Source organism: Hyaena hyaena, unplaced genomic scaffold (genome assembly GCF_003009895.1).
Source record: "Hyaena hyaena isolate Hyena2069 unplaced genomic scaffold, ASM300989v1 scaffold_14, whole genome shotgun sequence".
NCBI lineage: Eukaryota > Metazoa > Chordata > Mammalia > Carnivora > Hyaenidae > Hyaena > Hyaena hyaena.
The window spans coordinates 1,186,313-1,208,156 of NW_024080646.1; the positions used below are offsets into that span (position 1 = coordinate 1,186,313).

The following is a 21,844-nucleotide window of genomic DNA, read 5'->3' on the forward strand; positions in this document are numbered from 1 at the left end:
GCTGAGCAGTGGTTGAGAGAAGAGTCGTTAACATTATATCTATTTATAGCCAAATCCACCTAGCGGTATATAGCTTGTCCTATCCTCAGATGAGATAGGAGAAATTGGGAGACAGGGAGGTATTACCACCTTCTTTATTTTAACACACAAAAAAAGGTTTCATTTCCCTTTTAAAAGATCTGATGTTGTGTGCTACATTTACTAGCAAAGATTTAAATAAATTACTCCAGAACCATCAGCAACATGCTTTATATTAAGTTCACAGATTATAGGGGAAATATACTTTTCGTTATTCATATAACTTGTCAGAATGGGCTCAACTGTTTGGCACTATGACCGCTTCAACACAAGGACCGTATCTCGTTCATCTCTGGTACCCAGCACAAAGGGAATGTTCAATCAGGCATGAGTAGTTGGGGAATGTAACTTCAAGTTACTCCACCTTGAGAAGGCTTTCCAGGACTATAATAATATATTCCTCTCTTCGTCAAGTCCTCTCATTTTTATTTCACCAGGGTCGGAATCCACTTTCAGGGGCACTGCCTGCAATACATTCATTGACCATGTGATGTCTTCCCATTACTGTAATGTTCAACAAGGGCCAAGAGAAATTAGGAAATTGACTTCTACACTGAGAGATTAGAGGATTCCTGTCCCCACTCTCAATTTCTGACATTTGCAGTAATCTGCAGAAGTCAGCACAGCTCAACAACCCTGTATTAAGTCTTAATGACAGAAAAATTGTGGAAACAAAGATGAAAGAGAGGTAAATCCCAACTCTGCCTCTTGTAGGACTTCTAGTTTAGAAGGGAAAACAGACACAGAGCTTCACAGCATTAATCCCAATTTGGGATTAATAACCATCTTTTCACTACACAGTAATGAGGACAAATTAGGAGTCTATTCCTTACCACTATATCCCTAGCACCTAATAGTGTCTGCCACTGAAAACACTCAATATTTGTTACATATTATCAAATATTGTATCAAGAGCATTAAGGATTCACAGTGGGCTCACAGCAGTAGAGTAGGGTAATGTGAACATCCTGCCCTTTATGTTGTATGTTGGGTGTGCATGTGTGTTGACATACCTTCAGAGGGAGCTGAGCATTGGTTTTCAAAGTTGTGGGGTTCTTTTTCCAAAATGCTAAATTTTTATTCAGCAGGTCTTCCACTTGGGAAGCATCTTTGCTTCTGGAAAGCTAAAAGGGGCCAGAAGTCACATGGAACAAGTATTTATCTTTGATTCTAAGTTTTAAAGAAGAAAGGTATAGTATGACTCAAAGCAAAGAATCATAGTACCCCAAAACAAAACAGAGGAAGGACAGAGGGGGCCACAAAATTCCATGGTTCCCATGAAACTGGAAGGGCAGTCAGAGTGACCTAAGTCAGAGTAGAGTGAGTCAGAGTGGCCTGAAGCAGAGTGGAATACAGACTGTACCTTCTGCCTTAGAAAACTCCCTGCAGTGCTTCTGTCTGAAGAAGTGAAATGGATCAGCAGCAGACCACAGGAATTTGGCCCAAGATGAATACCAGGGAATGAAAACCAGTGAGGTGGCCTTGTTAAGATCTTTATCTCTCGCACTTTTTTAAAAATCTAAGTTTTGTTTTATTTATTTTTTTATTTGAGAGGGAGAGAGTGTGTGCGCAGGGGTGGGGGATGGGCAGGAGAGACAGAGAGAGGGAGAATCCCAAGCAGGATCCATGTTCAGTGCAGAGCCTGACATGGGGCTCGATCCCATGACCCTGGGATCATGACCTGACCCAAAATCAAGAGCTGGACACTTAACCGACCAAGCCACCCAGATGCCCCAAAGTCTTTGTATCTCTTACATTTTTTTAAAAGCAGGCTCCATGCCCACAGGGCTTGAACTCAAGATCAAGACCTAAGCTGAGATCAAGAGTCAGATGTCTAAACAACTGAGCCACCCAGGTACCCCTATATCTCAGAAAAGTCTGACTCTGCTCTTTCCTTTCCCCTAGCTTCAGAGCATCACAACCACCAATGGCTTAGATTGTCTTATGGTAGCTGTTTACCCAAACAGATTCTTTTCTGTTAACATCTACTCTGAGCTTTTCATTCCTCTGCAAAAACTCAACCTCTCTCCTATCTGTTTTCAAAAAGAACATGAAAAAGAAAAAAGGGACACCTGAGTGGCTCAGTCGGTTGAGTGTCTGACACTTGATTTCCACTTAGGTCATGATCTCAGACCAAGATCTGAGCCCTGCTTTGGGCTCTGCACTGAGCATGGAGCCTGCTTGAGATTCTCTCTCTCCCTGCCCCCACCCTCTCCCCTGCTAGTGTGCTCTTTAAAATTACAGAGAGAGAGAGAGAGAGAGAGAAAGGAGAAAGCTCTAAAATACTAAGATATAGAAGCTTTTGTTTTTATGCCGATTAATATCCTCTGTCTTCAAAAATATAACCTCATTACAAGAATAAGCACATTCTTTGTGGGGGCCCTTTGTGGATAGGGATCACTTTTTATTTTTTTTATTACTCCTAATAAGCCTAGCCCAATGCCAAGCACATAGTAAGCACTCAGCTGATGGAACACATAACAAACCTAACATATGGGACACTAAGATAAAATAAAAATTGAAACTAAGAATTATATGTATTCATTTCTCTCCTTGTTTTCCTATATATAGTACCCCATTCAGATGCCCTTACAAGCTCTTACCACACTTTATTTTAACTGCCTATTTAGATTAGCCCTTAATATTCATTTCGTGAAAAAATAATGTGCTGCAACTTATAAAATGACAAAGGTAAAATAAATATGATAAAATGTTTAAAAATGAAGAAGGCTCTGACAAAATTTTGGCAATTCACCAACATAAGGATGTTTTTATCATTCATGCAGAAGCATGACTCGGTATTAGGTTTATTTTGGAATAGCTATATCTTTACCTAATGTCAATACTCAAACATCAACAGATTATTAATTTTTAAAAATTAAACTTTTTTCTTAAGTTTGCATAAATGAAGAAAAGTAACACACTGAACAAGTTATTAAGTGCAGTCTCAGGCTTATGTGGAATTATGACTTTCAACAATTACTGACACTTCTTTTCAAAGAATACCTTCATACTAAGAGAAGTCTGTCTATGTAACAGACTGAAGAGAGCCCAAATGTGGCATTCTCAAAACAGCACATAACTATTAAAGGTAATGCCGCAAACAACTTATTTCCTTTAAAACTTCACTAAGTAATTCCAAGGAGTACGACAAAACATTAAAGGCTTCTAATGTTCATCCTAAGAATTAGGTAGCCTTCTTGGACTTTTTCTTCTCTGCTTCCTCCTTTTCCTTTTCTATTTCAGTTACTTGTAATTCAATTTCTTTGGCACTAAACATCTGAAAAGAAAAAAATTTAAAAAAGCAAATTTCAATTATACCAGTAATTTCTAAATATTTCCAATATAAATTATATTTTATACATTTATATTTTCTTTTTTTAATGTTTATTTATTTGTTTTTGAGAGAGAGAGTGAGGGAGGGGCAGAGAGAAAAAGAGATCTCAAGCAGGCTTCAAACTGTCAGGGAGAGCCCACTGTAGGGCTCAAACTCACAAATCACAAGATCATGACCCGAGCCAAAATCAAAAGTTGGATGCTTAACCACCTGAGCCACCCAGGTGCCCCTATACATTTTCTCCCTTCCTTCCTTCCTCCCTCCCTCCCTTCCTTCCTTCCTTCCTTCCTTCCTCCCTCCCTCCCTCCCTCCCTTCCTTCCTTCCTTCCTTTCGTCTTTTTGAGACAGAGAGAGAGCATGTAAGTGAGGCACAGAGAGAGGGATGGAAGGGAGAGAGAGAGGAGAGGGGGCAGAGAGGGAGGAGAAAGAGAGAGGTAGAGAGGGGAGGTAAACAGGGAGAGAGGGAGAAAGGGGGGAGAGAGGGAGGGGGGAGAGAGGGAGAGAGAGAGAGAGAGAGGGAGGGAGGGAGAGAGGGAGGGGTCATCTGAAGTGGAGCCTGTGTTTTTTTGTTTTGTTTTTTTTTTGTTTGTTTGTTTTTTACCTGAAACAGAAACAGGGCTCATGGTCATCTGAAGTGGGGCTCTAGCCCACCAAAAGTGGGGCTCTGCTCACCCAAAATGGGCATTTATATTTTCTATTTAAAATTTAACTTTATATCTGCACATATGTAATGAAATACATATATAACCAACATATTTATAACAAATATTGACAAAACTTGAACTCTATGACATTTCCACTGTCATTGCATTAAAAAAGAAAGCAGGGCAGGAGCGTCTGGATAACTCAGTCAGTTAAGTGTCCGACTTCAGCTCAGGTCATGATCTCACAGTTAGTGGGTTTGATCATTGCATTGGGCTCTGTGCTGACAGCTCAGAGCCTGGAGTCTGCTTTGGATTCTGTGTCTCCTTCTCTCTCTGCCTTTCCCCTGCTCATGCTCTGTCTTACCGTGTCTCAAAAATAAATAAATATAATTTTAAAAAATTTAAAAAAAGAAAGCAGGGAAAAATGTTATATTGCATTACATATCCTATATATGAATATAACTCTGAAAACATTTTAATGCAGGCTCATTCTATTTATGAGCAAGTAACTCATTACTGAACTCCCTCCTCCTCTCCACTCTACTGTCTGATTCTCTGATAGGGTTTGCCTATTTTATCAGCCATTAGAATCGCCAAAGCAGCAGGGAAAAGATGACTTACACTGCTTTGTTTACAACTCCTTCACTACAGTGTAAAGCAAAAACACCTTTTATTATATATCAATTTTATTGTATCTAAAATTAAAGATGGGAGCAATTTGCCCAAGGTCATACTATTAAATATATCAATTTCCTGGAACTTAGGTCTATGTAACTCTAAACTTAAACCCAGGTCTATCCAATTCCAAAGCACATGCCCTATTTGTTACACAGTATATTGGGAAATGCACGTGGCAGGGCAGTGTAACTTTGCTGCCAGCACACATACCATCCTAGCACTCCTAAGTAAAAAAGATATGCCTGCTGGATGTGTCTATCCATGTGGGTATATATGTAAGTGATGAAGCTGGAGAGGGAAATCTGGCCTCAGTGCTTTTGTGTCCTTGTGGTTTTGGTGCATCTGTTCTGAGATCCCTGATGGCAGGGGTGACAACATGGCCCACTTCTCATCTACACTCCATGCTCAGCACTATGGTTATTTTTGTGGGGTCCTGCAGAGGCAGAACCTCCCCACCTTTCCCCATTTCTCTTAGTCATTGAAGCTTTGCTGCTGCCTTATCCTCACATCGCCATCTACTGGCTGACTAGTAAAAGGTGCGATTGTTGTGTCTTAACAATGACAACAACACAACTCAAAAAACCAAAACCCCACTGTTTCACCCAATGCTGACTTTAGTACTATATCCCCTTGAAATACTTCCTTTAAAGTAAAAAGTATATGTAAAATAATCCTTTGTAGTATACTTTTCATATAGTTAACTGTGCTTTAAGTGCTTTTTACACTCTCAGCTAGAGAGCTGGCAAATTGTACTGTGTTCCGTTCTATCTACGGAACAATAGTGAACGAAATTTCACATGTTCTTTGGCCAATGAGTCCTCTATCACAATACTCTGGACAATTTATTTTGTGCTTCAGCAGTTTTAACCCATAATGGTTAACAAAAGGTACACAAATAACAATGTTAGACTTGGCACAAAGAAATACGGAAAGGTTATCACACTAGGTATTAAAATTTATGTTTTACAGAGTCTAAAGACACTTGTAAGTGAAAAGTAGAGAAAACAGATAAAAACCAGTATACAATCAAGAGGAGCGGAGGGTTTTTGACATAATGAAGGATAATATTATGTTAGAAGCCTGGAGGGCCAATAATTATACTAATGGTAGCTGAATGACATTGGCTGGAAGCATATCTTGATTTTCAGAAGATATAAAAGGACAGGAAGAATCACTGCTTTCTACAGAATACCTTGTTTTATTGTGCATTGCAAATACTGCATTTTTAATAAGTTGTTGGGATTTTCTTTCTTTCTTTTTTTTTTAAGTAAGCTCTACACCCAATATAGGGCTTGAATTCACAACCCTGAGATCAAGAGTCACATGCTCTACCAACTGAGCCAGCCAGGCACCCCTGCATTTTCTGTGAAGGTATGTGGCAGCCCTCCATCAAGCAAGCTTAGTGGCACCACTTTCCTAACAGCATTTGCTCACTTTGTGTCTGTGTCACATTTTGGTAATTTTCATGTTTCAAATTTTTTGAAATTATATTTGTTATGGTGATCTGCAATCAGAAAATATAACTCACTGACAGCCAAATATTTGCTAGATGACAGCAGTGAGTCCAATGCGGGGCTTGAATTCATTAACTGTGAGATCATGACCTAGCCGAAGTCCAATGCTCAACCAACAGAGCCACCCAGGCACCACAGCATTGTGTTTTTAAATTAGGTACATTGCTTTGTTTTAGACAAAATGCACATTTAAGAGACTATGGTATAGTGTAAACATAACTTTTACATGCATTGGGAAACCAAAAAATTCATTTGACTTGTTTTGTTGCAATATTGGCTTTTTAAAAAAAATTTTTTTTTGGAGAGAGTGTGCATGTACAAGAGTAGGGGAGGGTTGAGGGAGAGAATCTTTTTTTTTTTCTTCTTAAATAGTTTATTGTCAAGTTGGTGAGGGAGAGAATCTTTGAAGCAGACTCCATGCCCATGGTGTGGAGCCTGATGCGAGGCTCAATCCCATGACTATGAGATCATGACCTGAGCTAAAATCAACAGTCGGATACTCAACCAACTGAGCCAACCAGGTGCTCATGCAATATTGGCTTTATAGCAGTGTTTGGAACTGCATTCTTAGCATCTCCAAGGTAGGCTTGTTTATGGTGCTGGGGATAAGTATCCATAGGCAATAATCTATACTAACCCCATATATGAGTGGCTCAGTAGGGGTTCCTACTTAGAAGAATATATACTAAACGGGGTAAGCCTACATACAGATCTCAACACCTCTAAGTCTTCACAAAGGACCAGGGATAGGTAAGTGCTCGCAATAAGCACATCTGAATTGGTGAACATAAGCCTACAGAAACAAAACAGAAGTCATCATGGTGTCAGTGGATGTTAATGGATGTTTTAGGCTTTCAATGAAGATTCACAGGTGTCAACATTTTGACAGGATTCAACTGCTGTCAAGTTACTTTATACTACATATGTTTTTTCCTCTTTGGTTAACGACTTACCTTCAAAGGCTGGTTTCTTCTTATTATAGCAAGCTCAATGTTTTTTCCACCAGACTGGACAACCTAATGTAGAACAAACACAATATTAGAATTACTTTTGTTTTTTGAAGCAAACAGATACAAAAAAACCCATATTTTCTTAAATATGATTTATAGATCACTTACTTCTAGCAAAGCTTTTATTGCTAATTTGATAGCTTCATTGGCATTTGCTATAGCATCTTCTGTATAATTCTTTTCTAGAAATTCCCGGACAGTTTTAGCACTTCGGCCTATTGCATTTGCCTTGAAAAATAAGATAATTATTAATATCATTGCAGTATGAATGAATTTATGGTTACTCAGTGAAGTTTAGAGTTTATTATCACATTTGTTAGTATAATTATTAAATGAAAACTGTAGTTTTGAAAAATTAGCTAACATTTCAGCAGCTCATTTTGTTACTACATGAATAATCTGTAATGGTGGCATGACTTATCTTCAAACATACCAATGTCTTGTCCTGGTCAATGCTTTCTACTACTTTAATGGCTCCCAACTCCTTGGTAAGCAGAAAAGACTGAAAGAGTTGAAATTCCAAGAGAGGTAGAGAGGAAAGGAGGTATAACTTTGTAATACAGTACAAAAGGAAGAAAGAAGGGGAAAAGGACATTGGCATGAAAAAGAGACTATTTACATGAACAGAGCTATGCATACCATTTTCTTATAACTTACAGAGGTCACCTAATTACTAACTCATTATCTTTGATTCTATAAATGAGAAAAGAGTATCCTGTTCCATTCCCCAGTTTTCTTTCTCTTTAGAAATTTTCATCAGATGAAGGAAACAGGCAAATGATTGCCCTGGCTGCATGACCACAGGTAGTATATGGCATGTTCTTTTAATTTAGTATAAATATTTAGACGAGTATTAGTGATGATAATGAGGATGATAATAGTAATTCATATTAACAGAGCATTTATGTGCCAGGCACTGTGCTAAGCATTTTACATGATTATCTTATTCAACCATCACACAAACAATTAGTTACTATTACTAACTCCAATTCATGAATGAAGAAATGGGTGGTTGGAAAGGTTAAAACGAGCTTTCTCAGACTCAGCACTATTAACATTTTGAGCTGGATAATTCTTTGCTGTGGAGCGCTGCCCGGTGCATTGTAGGATGTGTAGCGGTCTCCATCACTAGATGCCAGTAGTATCCCCCACCCCAGTTGTGACAACCAAACATGTCTCTAGGTATTGTCAAATGTCTCTTAGTGGGTACAAAATGCCTCTAATTTGTGAACCAGTGGTTAAGAAATCTTGCCCAAGATCATGGAAGGTGGGGTAAGTAGAAGAGCTGAACTTTGAAGCCAAGTAGTTTGAATTGACATTCCAAGCTTTGAACTTTATACACCATGCTGCCACATGACCCTTTGCTTTGATGACTTTAGAGAGTGAGAAGAACCGGCAGAAAGGCCCTTCCTTTCACTGAAGGATTCTGGCAGTGCATGAGGGAAAGTCTTAGTTCTAAGTGGTTGTGGTTAGTTTTGATTAGAAGAAAGAGATCTCAAAAGAGATTTTAGGAAGTGAGCATGAAAGCATACCTTTTGTACTGCCTGACAGTATATTGTTCTGGTTAGCAGAATTTTTTTCACAGGAAATTTTTCTATGCCTTTATATTTCAGAGGATTAAAATAAATAGCTGTGAAATTTTAAATTGAATCTTGTGGCCTTGAAATTTCACTAAGATCAAAGGTAAAGACTTCAGATTGGTATAACTGTGGAGTATTATTAGCTACTATTTTTCACGGGGTAACTAGCTGTTGTCCTGAGAGGAAGAGTATAAGGTAGTAGTTTATCCAAAAATCTCACTGAGCCCTTAAAGATCCCCTTATAAATTCTTGGTGACTTTCCTGTCCAATTCTTCTAATTGCTCATATAAAAATTCTTTAATTCTTATTTACTTGACTGGTTTCCTAAAATCTTTTTGCCACATTCAAATCCCCACCCTTCCTCCAAACCCATCACCCACCCCTCCAGCCCACTTCAGAAGACTCTGATAGTCTTGCACTGTTTTTTCCTGCCTTCCTATAATGATTAATGATAATTTTCTAGAGCAAAAATTATCAGCAGCCAACCCCAATATCCATTCTTCCTTTGTGACAGAACTCTAGGCAATGTGCCTGCTGAAAAGTATGACTTCCTAGCCCCAGCTACCAGTAGGAATATGTAAGTGGAAATAAATGGGTGGAATTTCTAGAAACCTTTGGTGTCTGGAATGCAGACAGGCTGTCTAGAGATCTAGCAGCCACGTTGAGAGCATGGGCAAAGACGAAGATCATAAAAGAGACAACGCCAGTGACCATCTATCCTCAAACTTCTAATTATATGAGAAAAATAAATCCTTATGCATTAAGAATCATCACATCACTGTTGTTAAGAGCCAAAACAATACCCTGTAGGTATATCTTTGTATATCTTAAAGATCTACAGAATAAAAACTAGTAAACAAGGTCATTTTGAAAGGTATACTTTACTTACTATTAGAATTTCTTAGCTGATGAGTAAATAGTGTTATCCTTTGTGTGGTCTCATACAGAAAGTATGAAGGCTTGATGATTGTTGACCTTTCCTCCCTCTCTTTTAAATCCACTCTGATCAGTCTCTCATCAGCATGACACCAATGACCTGCCCATGGCCAAACCCAATCGTTTCACTTTTTATCTGACTCATCAGTGGCACTGGCTCAGCTGATCAACTCTTCTGGGAATAGTGTTTTCACTTGTGATCCAGGATGACACTCTATGGGTTCTCTTCCTTCACAGACTATGCTGGATCCTTCCCCATCTTCCACTGGTCCAGTGCCCCCAATCTAGATTATTATTGGACACAGCCTTCTAACTTGTTTGCTTGCTTCTACCTTACCATACAATCTATTCTCAATACAGCAGCCACACAGATACTTTAAAGATATAAAAGTCGGATCATGTAACTCTATTATGCAAAAAAATCAAACGGCTTTCTATATCACTCTATTTACTATGCAAGTCCTATCATGGCCTTTAGATCCTGTAAGATCTAGTTCCCTCCTGCTTCTTACTTCATCCCTCATCACCACCTTTCCAGACTCACCACAGCACAGTCATATGCTCTGCATAGAGCTTGATATCTCACAGATACGGAACATACTGCTGCCCTATTGGTTCCTGTATGGAATACCACAGAAAGAACTACCTAGCTTGCTCCTTTACTTTCTTCAGGCCTCTGTTCACATCTCACCTTTTCAAAGGTGCTTTCCCTGACTACCTTACCTACCAATCACATTCTATCCTCCCAGCCTGTTCTCTTTTTCCCCCAAAGGGTTTATATTTCATATATACCATCTGGACATATTTTTGTCACCTCTGTATTCCCAGAACCTAGAACAATATTTGATATGTAATTCAAATATTTATAGATGGACTTTTTTGAAGCTTTTTTTTTTTTTTTTTGAGAGAGACAGTCTGTGTGTGAGTGTGCACCTGTGAGTGACAGAGGGGCAGAGAGAGAGAGAGGGAGCCAGAGAGTCCTAAGCAGGTTAAGCACTGTCAACGTAGAGCCCAGAGTGGGGCTTGATTTCACGAACTGTGTGATCATAACCTGAGCCCAAACCAGGAGTCAGAAACTCAACTGACTGAGCCCCCCAGGTGCCCCTAGATTGAATATTTGTTAAATGATGGACTGTTTATATATTTTACTTTGTAACTTTTGATAGTGAATTATCTTTGGGAATCCTCCTGTATATTACCCCTGGCACAGAGATATCATCAACTCACAGAATTACCGCTCTGGTACACAGTTTCTTCTTTATTTCTGGCCCCTTAGGATTTTGTCTGTTTTGTAAGTTTAGCTATGCATTAAAAACGTGTTAATGATCATTCTAGCATTCTGTATGGTTATAGAAGGAGGATTTTGATTAATATAATTTAATGTAATGTGCCAAACCCTAGAACCCATTGCTTCAAGTAAAAGAAATATTTTCTGCAATATGAAAATATAAAGAAGAAGAAAAATATTTTAAAAAGGGTGCCTCTACTGATCTGGAAACTGCCAGAACTACATGGCTACCTGATTTCTTAAGACTTTTCTGTCCCAGAATGGGCAGCTATATGCCTTTAGTAGAAGAGAAACTTACTCTGGATAGTTTTCTTTCCCTGTACCAAATGCCTCACCTTCTGTGAACTTGCTGAATGTTTTCTTCACCGTGATGGTATCCTACAAAACACTGCTGATGACCAAGGAGGGACCAAGAGAATATCCTTGTGCCCATGAGATTCACTGGTCTTATGTTCTCTAATCCTACAGAAGCCAGCCTGATGAAAAATAGGGAATAGCCAACAGAAGACTCGGTTACACCACTGGGAGGGGCAGGGACAGCATTTTCTGGAGCCAGGTTTCTGTTTGACAAGATCCTGTGTGCCTGGAAACAGGAAGCAGTAACTAATTTCTCTCAGAGTCACAAATCTAGGAGTCAAGGGATAGGTGTCTCAGTAAACCCCTGATGGCCCACTAATAAAATTTTTGCTTCTTAGGTTGTATTAGTTTAAAAGTCCTAGTTCCCAAGTTGGCATCATGGTACAGAGGGAGAAGAGGCAATATTCTACTAGGGGACATAACAAAAATTTCGCTGAATTAGAAGCTGGGACTGCCACTTGGCAAGTTTGGACTCCTCATGCCTTTGAACCAATAGGCAAATACTGGGTTACAATGAGGATGGTATGATTTATTCTGGTTATCAAGGGAAATAAAGTTACTATTATACAGTGGGGCCAGGGAGATGTCTAGTACTCAAGGGATTTTCTGGAGATCTTTCTTATTATTCCCATGTAAAGTGAAAAAAGTTAATGGAAGGCTCTATAATACATTGAGGCAGGGTCACTAATGGACCTACATCCTGGCACAGTGGAAGTGTTGTCTCCACATGGTACCACAGCTGTGTCCTCAACAGCCCACGGTGTCACCTTTTTAGGCTCCTTGGTATAGCAGGTCAGAGTGAAAAACAGTCCACACAAATGGAAAAAAGAAAACAAAAACAAAACCTCACGTGATCCTGTGGTTGTTCCCCCAAACAGAAATAAAACTGGAAGATTTTATTCTGCCTTTTCAGACTAGATATCAGAATTTATGTGACACTCACATAAACAGTGACTTGGCCTAAGCATGATGTGATGGAAGGAACACTGTACTAATAAGGCAGAAGACCCTGAGTTCTAATGACACTTTTGTTATTAACTAGTAGGGTGACCTTATAAAAAAATCACTCAATTCCTGACTCTCACTTACCAAATACATAAAATAAAAATGTTTTCAAACATTTTTTTGTTAAAATTTTTTAAAGTTGTGTTTGATTTCAACCAAAATCTTACACGAAGTTTAATATGTGAGATCAGGAGGGGCGCCTGGGTGGCTCAGTCGGCTAAGTGTCTGGCTTCAGCTCAGGTCATGATCTCGCAGTTTGTGGGTTCAAGCCCCGCATCAGGCTCTGTGCTGACAGCCAGCTCAGAGCCTGGAGCCTGTTTCGGATTCTGTGTCTCCCCCTCTCTCTGACCCTCCCCTGCTCACACTATCTCTCTCTCTTTCTCTCTCAGAAATAAAGAAAACATTTAAAAAAAATATGAGATCAGTAAAATGGTAATGGGGTGTACATGTGTGCAGGTGTATGCACACACTGTTCACACCCTCCGCCTCTACTACATGGCGTTCAGACAACACAGCAAAGCAGAGTTTCAGGCCTGAATGATAAATGAAATCCCCAAAATTAAAAAAAATTCCATAATTTTCCTAACTAGTTGACTTTGAAATAAAATTGCTTCTCTGTATGACCCTAGGGAGCACACAAATTAAAAGGAAAATTATGTAAACTTGGAAATTACTATGTTATATTGAAATGAAATGTAATGATGTAATAATTAATACAAACAGAAGATGGCAGACTTCAAAATATTTCGAGAAAGGTTGAGTGTAAGAACTTGTTGAAAGTATAGATTTGTTAAATTATGAAAGAAAAAAAAAAGTATAGATTTGGGAAGCCTAAGAAATCTAGTCCACGTAAAAGATTTCTTAAATTGGCAGAAAAGGTCCGGTATTTGAGGCAGGTAATTTCAGTTTCTGATTACCAATTAGTTTGTCCAGGTAACTTAAAAGAAGATGTGTAGCTAACACAAGTATTCAGATCTTTATAGCAAGAATATAATCCATTATTTCACTGGCCTGGTTAATCGGTTTATAAAACAGTATGAATGTGGTCAGCCCAAATCAACTCCTTTAGTTAATACAGACATAAAGACCAAGGTAGTAGTAGTTCCCCATTAATCTGTCTTTCATTTTTTAATTTAATTTTAATTTTCTTTATTTTTTTAGAGAGAGAGTGCACAAGTGAGCAAGGGGCAGAGAAAGAGAGAGAGAGAATCTGAGAAGAGGGGGGAGAGAGAGAGAGAAAGAGAGAGAAGTGAGGCTCACCCAAAATGGGGCTCATGTTTACCCAAAGTGTAAACATGAGCTCACCTGATGTGGGACTTGAATTCATGAACTGTGAGATCATGACCTGAGCCGAAATCAGATGCTTAACGACTGAGACACCCAGGTGCCCTATTTGGCTTTTAATAACAGTAAAATAAACTCTTCATGACATTTTTTTAAAGTTTATTTATTTATTTTGAGAGAGAAAGAGAGCATGTGTGAGCAGAGGATGGTTAGAGAGGGAGAAAAAGAATCCCAAGCCGGCTCCACGCTGTCAGTGCAGAGCCCGATGTGGGAATTAATCTCAGGAGCTATGAGATCATGACCTGAGCCAAAATCAAGAGTCAGATGCTTAACCGAGCCAGCCACCCAGGCATCCTCATGAAATTATTTAAAGCTTGGTTGTTTAAACTTGAATAATGTAAAAATTTATTTAGATTTTATGGGGTACTTCTATATTTATATATGAGAATATACAAAAACTTATTTCTGGAAACTGTCAATAGTTTCCTAGGCCCTAGGACTTTTGTATTACATTTGAATGTACCATTAAGCAAAGTTAGTATTTAGGTACTGAAACAAGAATGACAACTTATCCAGAAAACAAACCATATTCCAAGAATTATGTGGAGACAATTGTAACATACTGCCATATACATGGCGATATTCATAGTTTGGGGTACTCTAACTCTCCTAGAATAGTTTGGGGTACTCTAACTCTCCTAGAATAGAGGACACGTTAAATATGTCACTGTGGGATTTAAATGCTCATTCAATTCTGTATTAAAAGCAGAAAGAATATTTCTACTCAAAGCAAGCATCTGTACGATACAGTACTTATTTGGAAGAATGAATGATGAATAGGAATTGGATATATCTCTTATTTGGTCATTTATATACACTTAGGTTTGTCACATCTTTTCCAAAGGAAAAGACCTTGTGATTAATAAACCAAAGTGTTTCTCTATCCATCAAAAATTATCGTAGTTGCTGACTAGCTAAATGGTTACATAAAGTTTGTACCATCATCAATATTTTAATGCAACATAGTTTTTGTTAAGTCCTTGAAAACGATAAAACATTTACTGTGACTACATTTACTTAACTTCTAAAATATATTAACAAATTCATGACTTACCTTCCAAGCATGGTAAGTACCAGAGGGATCAGTCTGATACAATCTTGGGATACCACCATCATCAAAACCTACAATTAAGGCAGAAATACCAAAAGGTCTTCGTCCATTGCTTTGTGTGTATTTCTGAAAAATAAAATGTTTTTATAACTACCTTTTCATATGAGGCCATACAAAGAACAGCACTATTACTTACCAACTAAGAAATTCTAATAGTATATAAAGTATTCTTGCCAAAATTATAATCTTTGTTGATTCTTATACTGTATTTCTTTAAGATCCTCTCTCTGATTTTTTCTGGACTAACTTCAATCATGATGAAATTTTAATGAAATTAATGCATACACTGTGTAAAATTAAATAATAAGAGTGCTTACAGATGGTCTTAAAACTGTTTTCTCATTGTTTTACATGCTTTTACATAACTAGACTATAATCTTGTTAATATAGCAGAGAACTATATATGCCACACCATTTTGGTTCCCACCTAGTAAAGCTGATTTTAGTGAGCTGTGCTTTGGAAGGAAGTCCTTGGGCTTACTCTGAGAGATACTACAATTGTTACCATTATAATCAATATTTTTACTTGATACTATTATCAAGTATATTCTGTTCACTCTATACTAAGTTATTGCTACATTAAACCCAACTAAGAGATTTCTTTCAGTTCACAAACAAGGAAACCTTTGTCTCTCTGGACCACAAAGCATGTTTTTTTCCTTCCAGACAATAGTGCACTGGAAACCAATTGTATTTCTTTTTACTTTAGTGCCAGGAACTTCCTGGGAGTGGAATTCCCACTAACTCTGAGACTGGTGCTCCTAGAAGTTGTACACAGGGCAGCCCTGAAAGAAAGCTCAAGCCCATACCTTTTTTGTCATTTTTATATTTTATTATTATGTATTTTTATTAGCTACTTCAAATTTTGAATGCAAATAGTTGTGCTACAAATATAAATAAACTCTTAAAGAGCAGGGTTTATATCTTTATTCTCCTGTATTTCTTAATATTCCTAGTTCACACAGAGGTATGAAGCAGATGTTTTGTAAATATACCTCAGAGGAGAGACCCTTTTATTTGCTTAATCAACCATGTTTTTTTCTCTTTAATGAATAAGTAGTACTTGCACAGAGTTAAAATAATTTAAAAGTCCAAAAGAATAAATAAAAGATCTCTTTTGTCTCAGAGCCCCAAGCCTCTTCCCAGTAGCAACCCCACTATTACAGGTTTACAATGTATATTAAATGTTCTATGTATAGCCTTTATATTTCTAGAAGAAAAACTAAAACCACAATTGGGAACCTGGTATGTACAATGCTCTACATCTTGTTTTTGGTGGATACTATTTTAACTACTGAGAAAATCAAAGCAAATAAAGTAGAAAAGTATGAAAATGTTGGACTTAATTGAAACATGAATTAAAGTAAAAAAACAAAATAGAGTTAATTTTTTATAAGTATATAGCCTAAAAGTTTAGTATCAAGAATATATAGCATATAAAAAATCTCTACATGGACAATGGCAAAATCAATGCCAGAAAGTATTCTAAATGTTTTAAACGTATTAAATCATTTAATTCATAATGGAGCTCAATAAGTAGGTATTATTGTAATGTTTATTCCATAAATAAGAAAATTAAGAAAAAACAGGCTAAATAGTGTGCTCATGGCATTAACTAGGAAGTAGCAAAGTCAGGATTCAAACCCCCAATTTGCTCCTAGGGGCATATTCTTAACAACCAAGAGTGCCTGTCAAAAGGAAAGATAGTTTACACTAGAAGAAATGAAAATAGCAAAATGAGCATGTAGAAAAAAAATCAACCTCACTACTGATTATGAAATACAAATTGAAACAACTATTATAGTACTATGTTATACTTATTTGCAAAATAAAAGAAAAATGGAAACCCAAGGCTGATGATCCTTTAGGGATACATTTATGCATTGCTGGTTGCACAATAAAAATTGGTTCAATCTTTTTAGCAAGCAATTTAGCTACATATAACAAAAGTCTTAAAGCCCATTACAATATCTAATCTAGTAATCTCACACTGAAAATTAATTTAACAATATAATTCAAAAAAGAAAACTAAAAGCTGTGACAAAGATAGAGTAATGCCATTAAAGTACTAAATTGAGAAAGAGAATGAGAAAGGGAAAGAAACTGGAAACAATCTAAATTTAAATTTTCAGTGAGCAACTGGAAACAGTATTACGTAGTTAGTAAGAATAGTAAGTATGCATAAGGACTATACATAAAGGGCATATAAAATGATAGTAAGAGAACAAATACTTATTGTATACATCATGATTATACGTAATGTCAACCAGGGTATCTATCTATGGATTCAGAAGTCAAATCCAAACATGATCTGTTTTGTTTAGGTTTGCAGGTGAAAGAATCATGGGTATTTCTTTAGTAAACTTAAAAGAAAAGAAAAAGAAAAAGGTTTTCATTACTGTATCTCCAAAAGTATAGAAATTCCCTTAAAATATGAGATTTATTCTTTTAAATTTTAATAGAATTCCCAGAATTGATAGTGATTGAGAATTTTAATGATCAAATCAACCCATTCCACTGGAATAGAGTGCTAATATGAAGTAAATGTTTGAAGGAATAAGGAGTTGAGTAGATTTACTAGTATTCCCATGACAGGAACCATAATGATGCAAAAGAAGAAAGCCTGAAGAAATCTGTTGGGACACTGGCTTACCTGCTTCAAGGTTGCTATGAAGCGAGTTATATATTCTACAGTGACTGGATCCTCGACTGTCAGCTTATGACTCTGGCACTCCACACGGGCTCTGTTTATTACTACTCTAGCATCAGCAGTCAGTCCTATAAAAGGAGGCAATGAATTATAAAAAAGAATGGCTTTTTTCTTGTCAAAAGGTTTTTTTTTTAGCAACTATGAAATCTTTCTTGTAATGTCTATTGTTTTTTCTATCAACATATGTCCATTATAAAGAATTTGTAGTTCTTGTAAAATAGAGTATCATTTGTCTGACATTCAACACTTAAACTGATGCATTCTTATTTAATTTATTTTGGTTCAGCCTGGGTTCAATGTGGGGCTTTATCCCACCCAAAACTAAGAGAAAGATGCTTAACTAAGTCACCTGGACACCCCTTAATTTACTTTTTAAAGAAAATGGTTTATTTTTAATTTTTAAAAATTTATTTATTTATTTTAACAGAGAATGAGAGAGAGAGCAGGGGAGGGGCAGAGAGAGAGGGAGACACAGAATCTGAAGCAGGCTCCAGGCTCTGAGCTATCAGCACAGAGCCCTACATGGGGCTTGACACATGAACCGTGAGAGCCGATGTCAGACACTTAATTGACTGAGCCAACCAGGTGCCCCTTTCCTCTAGGATTTTGATGGCTTCCTATCTTACGTTTCATCCATTTTTAGTTTATATTTGCGTATGGTGTAAGAAAGTTCACTCTTCTGCATTTCACTGTCCAGTTTTCCTAATACCATTTGCTAAAGAGACTGTCTTTTATCCATTGGATATTGTTTCTTGCTTTGTCAAAGATTAGTTGGCAATATGTTTGTGAGTCCATTTCTGGATTCTCTATTCTGTTCCATTGATCTATGTGTCTGTTGTTGTGCCAGTACCATACTGTCTTGATGACTACAGCTTTGTTTAGTTTTCATTTTTCAGGATTCCTTTGGCTATTCAGGGTCTTCTCTGGTTCCATACACATTTTAGGATTGTATGTTCTAGCAAATTATGGTGTTATTTTGATAAGGATTGCATTGAATGTGTAGATTGTTTTGAGTAGTATCGACATTTTAGCCATATTTGTTCTTCCAATCCATGAGCATGGAAAGTTTTTCCATTTTTTTTTTTTTTGGTGTCTTCTTCAATTTCTTTCATAAGCTTTCTATAGTTTTCAGTGTATAGATTTTTCACCTCTTTGGTTAGGTTTATTCCTAGATATTTTATAGTTTTTGGTACAGCTGTAAATGGGATCGATTCCTTGATTTCTGTTTCTGTGGTTTCATTATTGGTGTATATAAATGCAACTGATTTTTGTACATTGATCTTATATTCTGTGACTTTGCTGAATTCATGTATCAGTTCTAGCAGTTTTTTGGTGGAGTCTTTTGGGTTTTCCACATAGAGTATCATGTCGTATGCAAAGAGTAAAGGTTTGACTCTTTCTTGCTGATTTGGATGCCTTTTATTTCTTTGTGTTGTCTGACTGCTGAGGCTAGGACTTCCAACACTATGTTGAATAACAGTGGTAAGAGTGGATATCTTTGTTGTTCCTGACCTTAGGGAGAAAGCTCTCAGATTTTCCCCATTGAGGATGATGTCAGCAGTGGATCTTTCATATATGGCGATTATGATCTTGAGGCATGATCCTTCTATCCCTACTTTCTTGAGGGTTTTCATCAAGAAAGGATGCTGTAACTCTCCACAATAGCTAAAACATGGAAAGAGCCTATGTGTCCATCAACAGATGAATGGATCAAGAAGATGTGGTTTATCTATACCATGGAATACTACATGGCAATGAGAAACAATGAAATCTGGCCATGTGTAGCAACATGGATGGACCTTGAGGGTGTTATGCTGAGCGAAATAAGTCAGGCAGAGAAGGACAAATATCATATGTTTGCACGTATAGGAGGATTAGGAGGAACTTGACGGAGGAACAAGGGGGAGAAGAAGGGCGGAAATGGTGGGGGAAAGGGAGAGAGGCAAACCATGAGAGACTCTTGAATGCTGACAAAAACTGAGGACTGATGGATGTGGGGGGGAGGGGGGATGGGCATGGAGGAGGACACTTGTGGGGATGAGCACTGAGTGTTATGTGGAAACTAATTTGACAATAAACTATTTGTAAAAAAAAAAAAAAAGAAAGAAAGGATGCTGTATTTTGTCAAATCCTTTTTCAGCATCTGTTGAGAGGATCATGTGGTTCTTATCCTTTCTTTTATTATTGTGATGCATCTCACTGATTGATTTGTGGATATTGAACCAGCCCTTCATCCCAGGAATATATCCCACTCGATTGTGGTGAATAATTCCTTTAATGTATTATTGGATCTGGTTTGCTAGTATCTTGTTGAGAATTTTTGCTTCCATGTTCATCAGGGAAATTGGTCTATAGTTCTCCTCTTTAGTGAGGTCTTTGTCTGGTTTTGGAATCAAGGTAATGCTGGCCTCATAGAATGAGTTTGGAAGTTTTCCTTCCATTTCTATCTTTTTGGAACAGCTTCAAAAGAACAGATGTTAACTCTTGTTTAAATGTTTGGTAGACTCCCCTGGAAAGCCATCTGGCCCTGGACTCTTATTTGTTGGGAGATTTTTGATTACTGATTCAATTTCTTTACTGGTTATTGGTCGGTTTACATTTTCTGTTTCTTCCTATTTCAGTTTTGGTAGTTTATATGTTTCTAGGAATTTGTCCATTTCTTCCAGATTGCCTAATATGCTGGCCTATAATTGCTCATAATATTCTCTTATTAGTGTTTGGATTTCTGCAGTGTTGGTTGTGATTTCTTCTCTTTCATTTGTGATTTTATTTGGATACTTTCCTTTTTCTTTTAGCTATGGGTTTATCAATTTTGTTAATTCTTTCAAAGAACTAGCCCCTGGTTTCATTGATCTGTTTTAATGTTTGTTTTTTTTTAATATATAACATTGATTTCTGCTCTAATCTCTATTACTTCCCTTCTTCTGCTGGGCTTGGGCTTTACTTGCTATTCTTTTACCAGTTCTTTTAGGTGTAGGGTTAGGTTGTGTATTTGAGACTTTCCCTCTTTCTTTAGGAAGGCCTGGATTGCTATGTACTTCCATCTTATGACCGTCTTTGCTGCATCCCAGAGGTTTGGGGGTGTCATGTTTTCATTTTCATTAGCTTCCATGTACTTTTTAATTTCCTCCTTAATTTCTTGGTTAGCCCACTCATTCTTTAGTGGGATGTTCTTTAATCTCCAGGTATTTGTGGTCTTTCTAAATGTTTTCTTGTGGTTGATTTTGAGTTTCATAGCACTGTGTCCAAAAGAATGCAAGGTATGATCTCAATCTTTCTGTACTTGTTGAGGGCTGATTTGTGACCCAGTACGTGATCTATTCTGGAGAATGTTCCATGTGCACTCGAGAATAACATGTATTCTGCTTTAGGATGAAATGCTCTGAATATATGTTAAGTCCTTCCAGTCCAGTGTGTCATTCAAAGCCATTATCCTTGTTTATTTACTGCTTAGATGATCTGTCTGTTGCTGTAAGTGGGGTGTTGAAGTCCCCTACTATTATGGTACTGTTATCAATGAGTTTCTTTATGTTTGTGACTAATTGATTTATATATTTGGGTGCTTTCATGTTTGGAGCATAATGTTTATAATTGTTAGATCTTGGTGGACAGACCCCTTAATTATGATATAATGTCCTTCTTCATCTCTTGTTACAGTTATTTTAAAATCTAGTTTGTCTGATGTAAGTATGGCTACTCCAGCTTTCTTTTGATGACCATTAGTATGATAGGTGGTTTTCCATCCCCTTACTTTCAATCTGCCAGTGTCTTTGGGTCTAAACTGAGTATCTTGTAAGAATATAGATGGGTCTTGTTTTCTTACCCATTCTGATACCCTATGTCTTTTGATTGGAGTGTTTGACCCAATTGACATTTAGAGTGAGTACTGAAAGATATGAATTTAGTGCCATTGTGTTGCCTATAGTGTTGGGAGTTTCTGGTGATGTTCTCTGGTCCTTTCTAGTCTTTGTTGCTTTTGGTCTTTTTTGTTTTGTTTTGTCTTTTCTCCAAAGAGCCCCCCCTTAAAATTTCTTGCAGGGCTGGTTTAGTGGTCATGAACTCCTTTAGGTTTTGTTTGTGGGAAATTCTTTCTCTCTCCTTCTATTTTGAATGACAGCCTTGCTGGGTAAAGAATTCTTGGCTGCATAGTTTTCTGATTCAGCACATTGAATATATCCTGCCACTCCTTTCTGGCCTGCCAAGTTTCTGTGGATAGGTCTGCTGTGAACCTCACCTGTATTCCCTTATAGGT

The 21,844-nt window shown here is 37.4% G+C and overlaps 1 protein-coding gene across 1 annotated transcript in view; it reads right to left on the minus strand.

The window, feature by feature from the left end:
* Positions 1 to 2,348: 2,348 nt before the first annotated feature.
* The window catches only part of PSMA8 (proteasome 20S subunit alpha 8), a 50,027-nt gene continuing 30,531 nt past the window's right edge, over positions 2,349 to 21,844 (minus strand). The window contains exons 3-7 of the mRNA XM_039218013.1: positions 17,536 to 17,660; positions 14,826 to 14,948; positions 7,370 to 7,489; positions 7,205 to 7,267; positions 2,349 to 3,358 (exon numbers count right to left, since the gene is read on the minus strand). Of these exons, the coding sequence (XP_039073944.1) occupies positions 3,266 to 3,358; positions 7,205 to 7,267; positions 7,370 to 7,489; positions 14,826 to 14,948; positions 17,536 to 17,660 (524 nt within the window). The 3' untranslated portion in view covers positions 2,349 to 3,265. The remainder of the gene's footprint in view (positions 3,359 to 7,204; positions 7,268 to 7,369; positions 7,490 to 14,825; positions 14,949 to 17,535; positions 17,661 to 21,844) is intronic.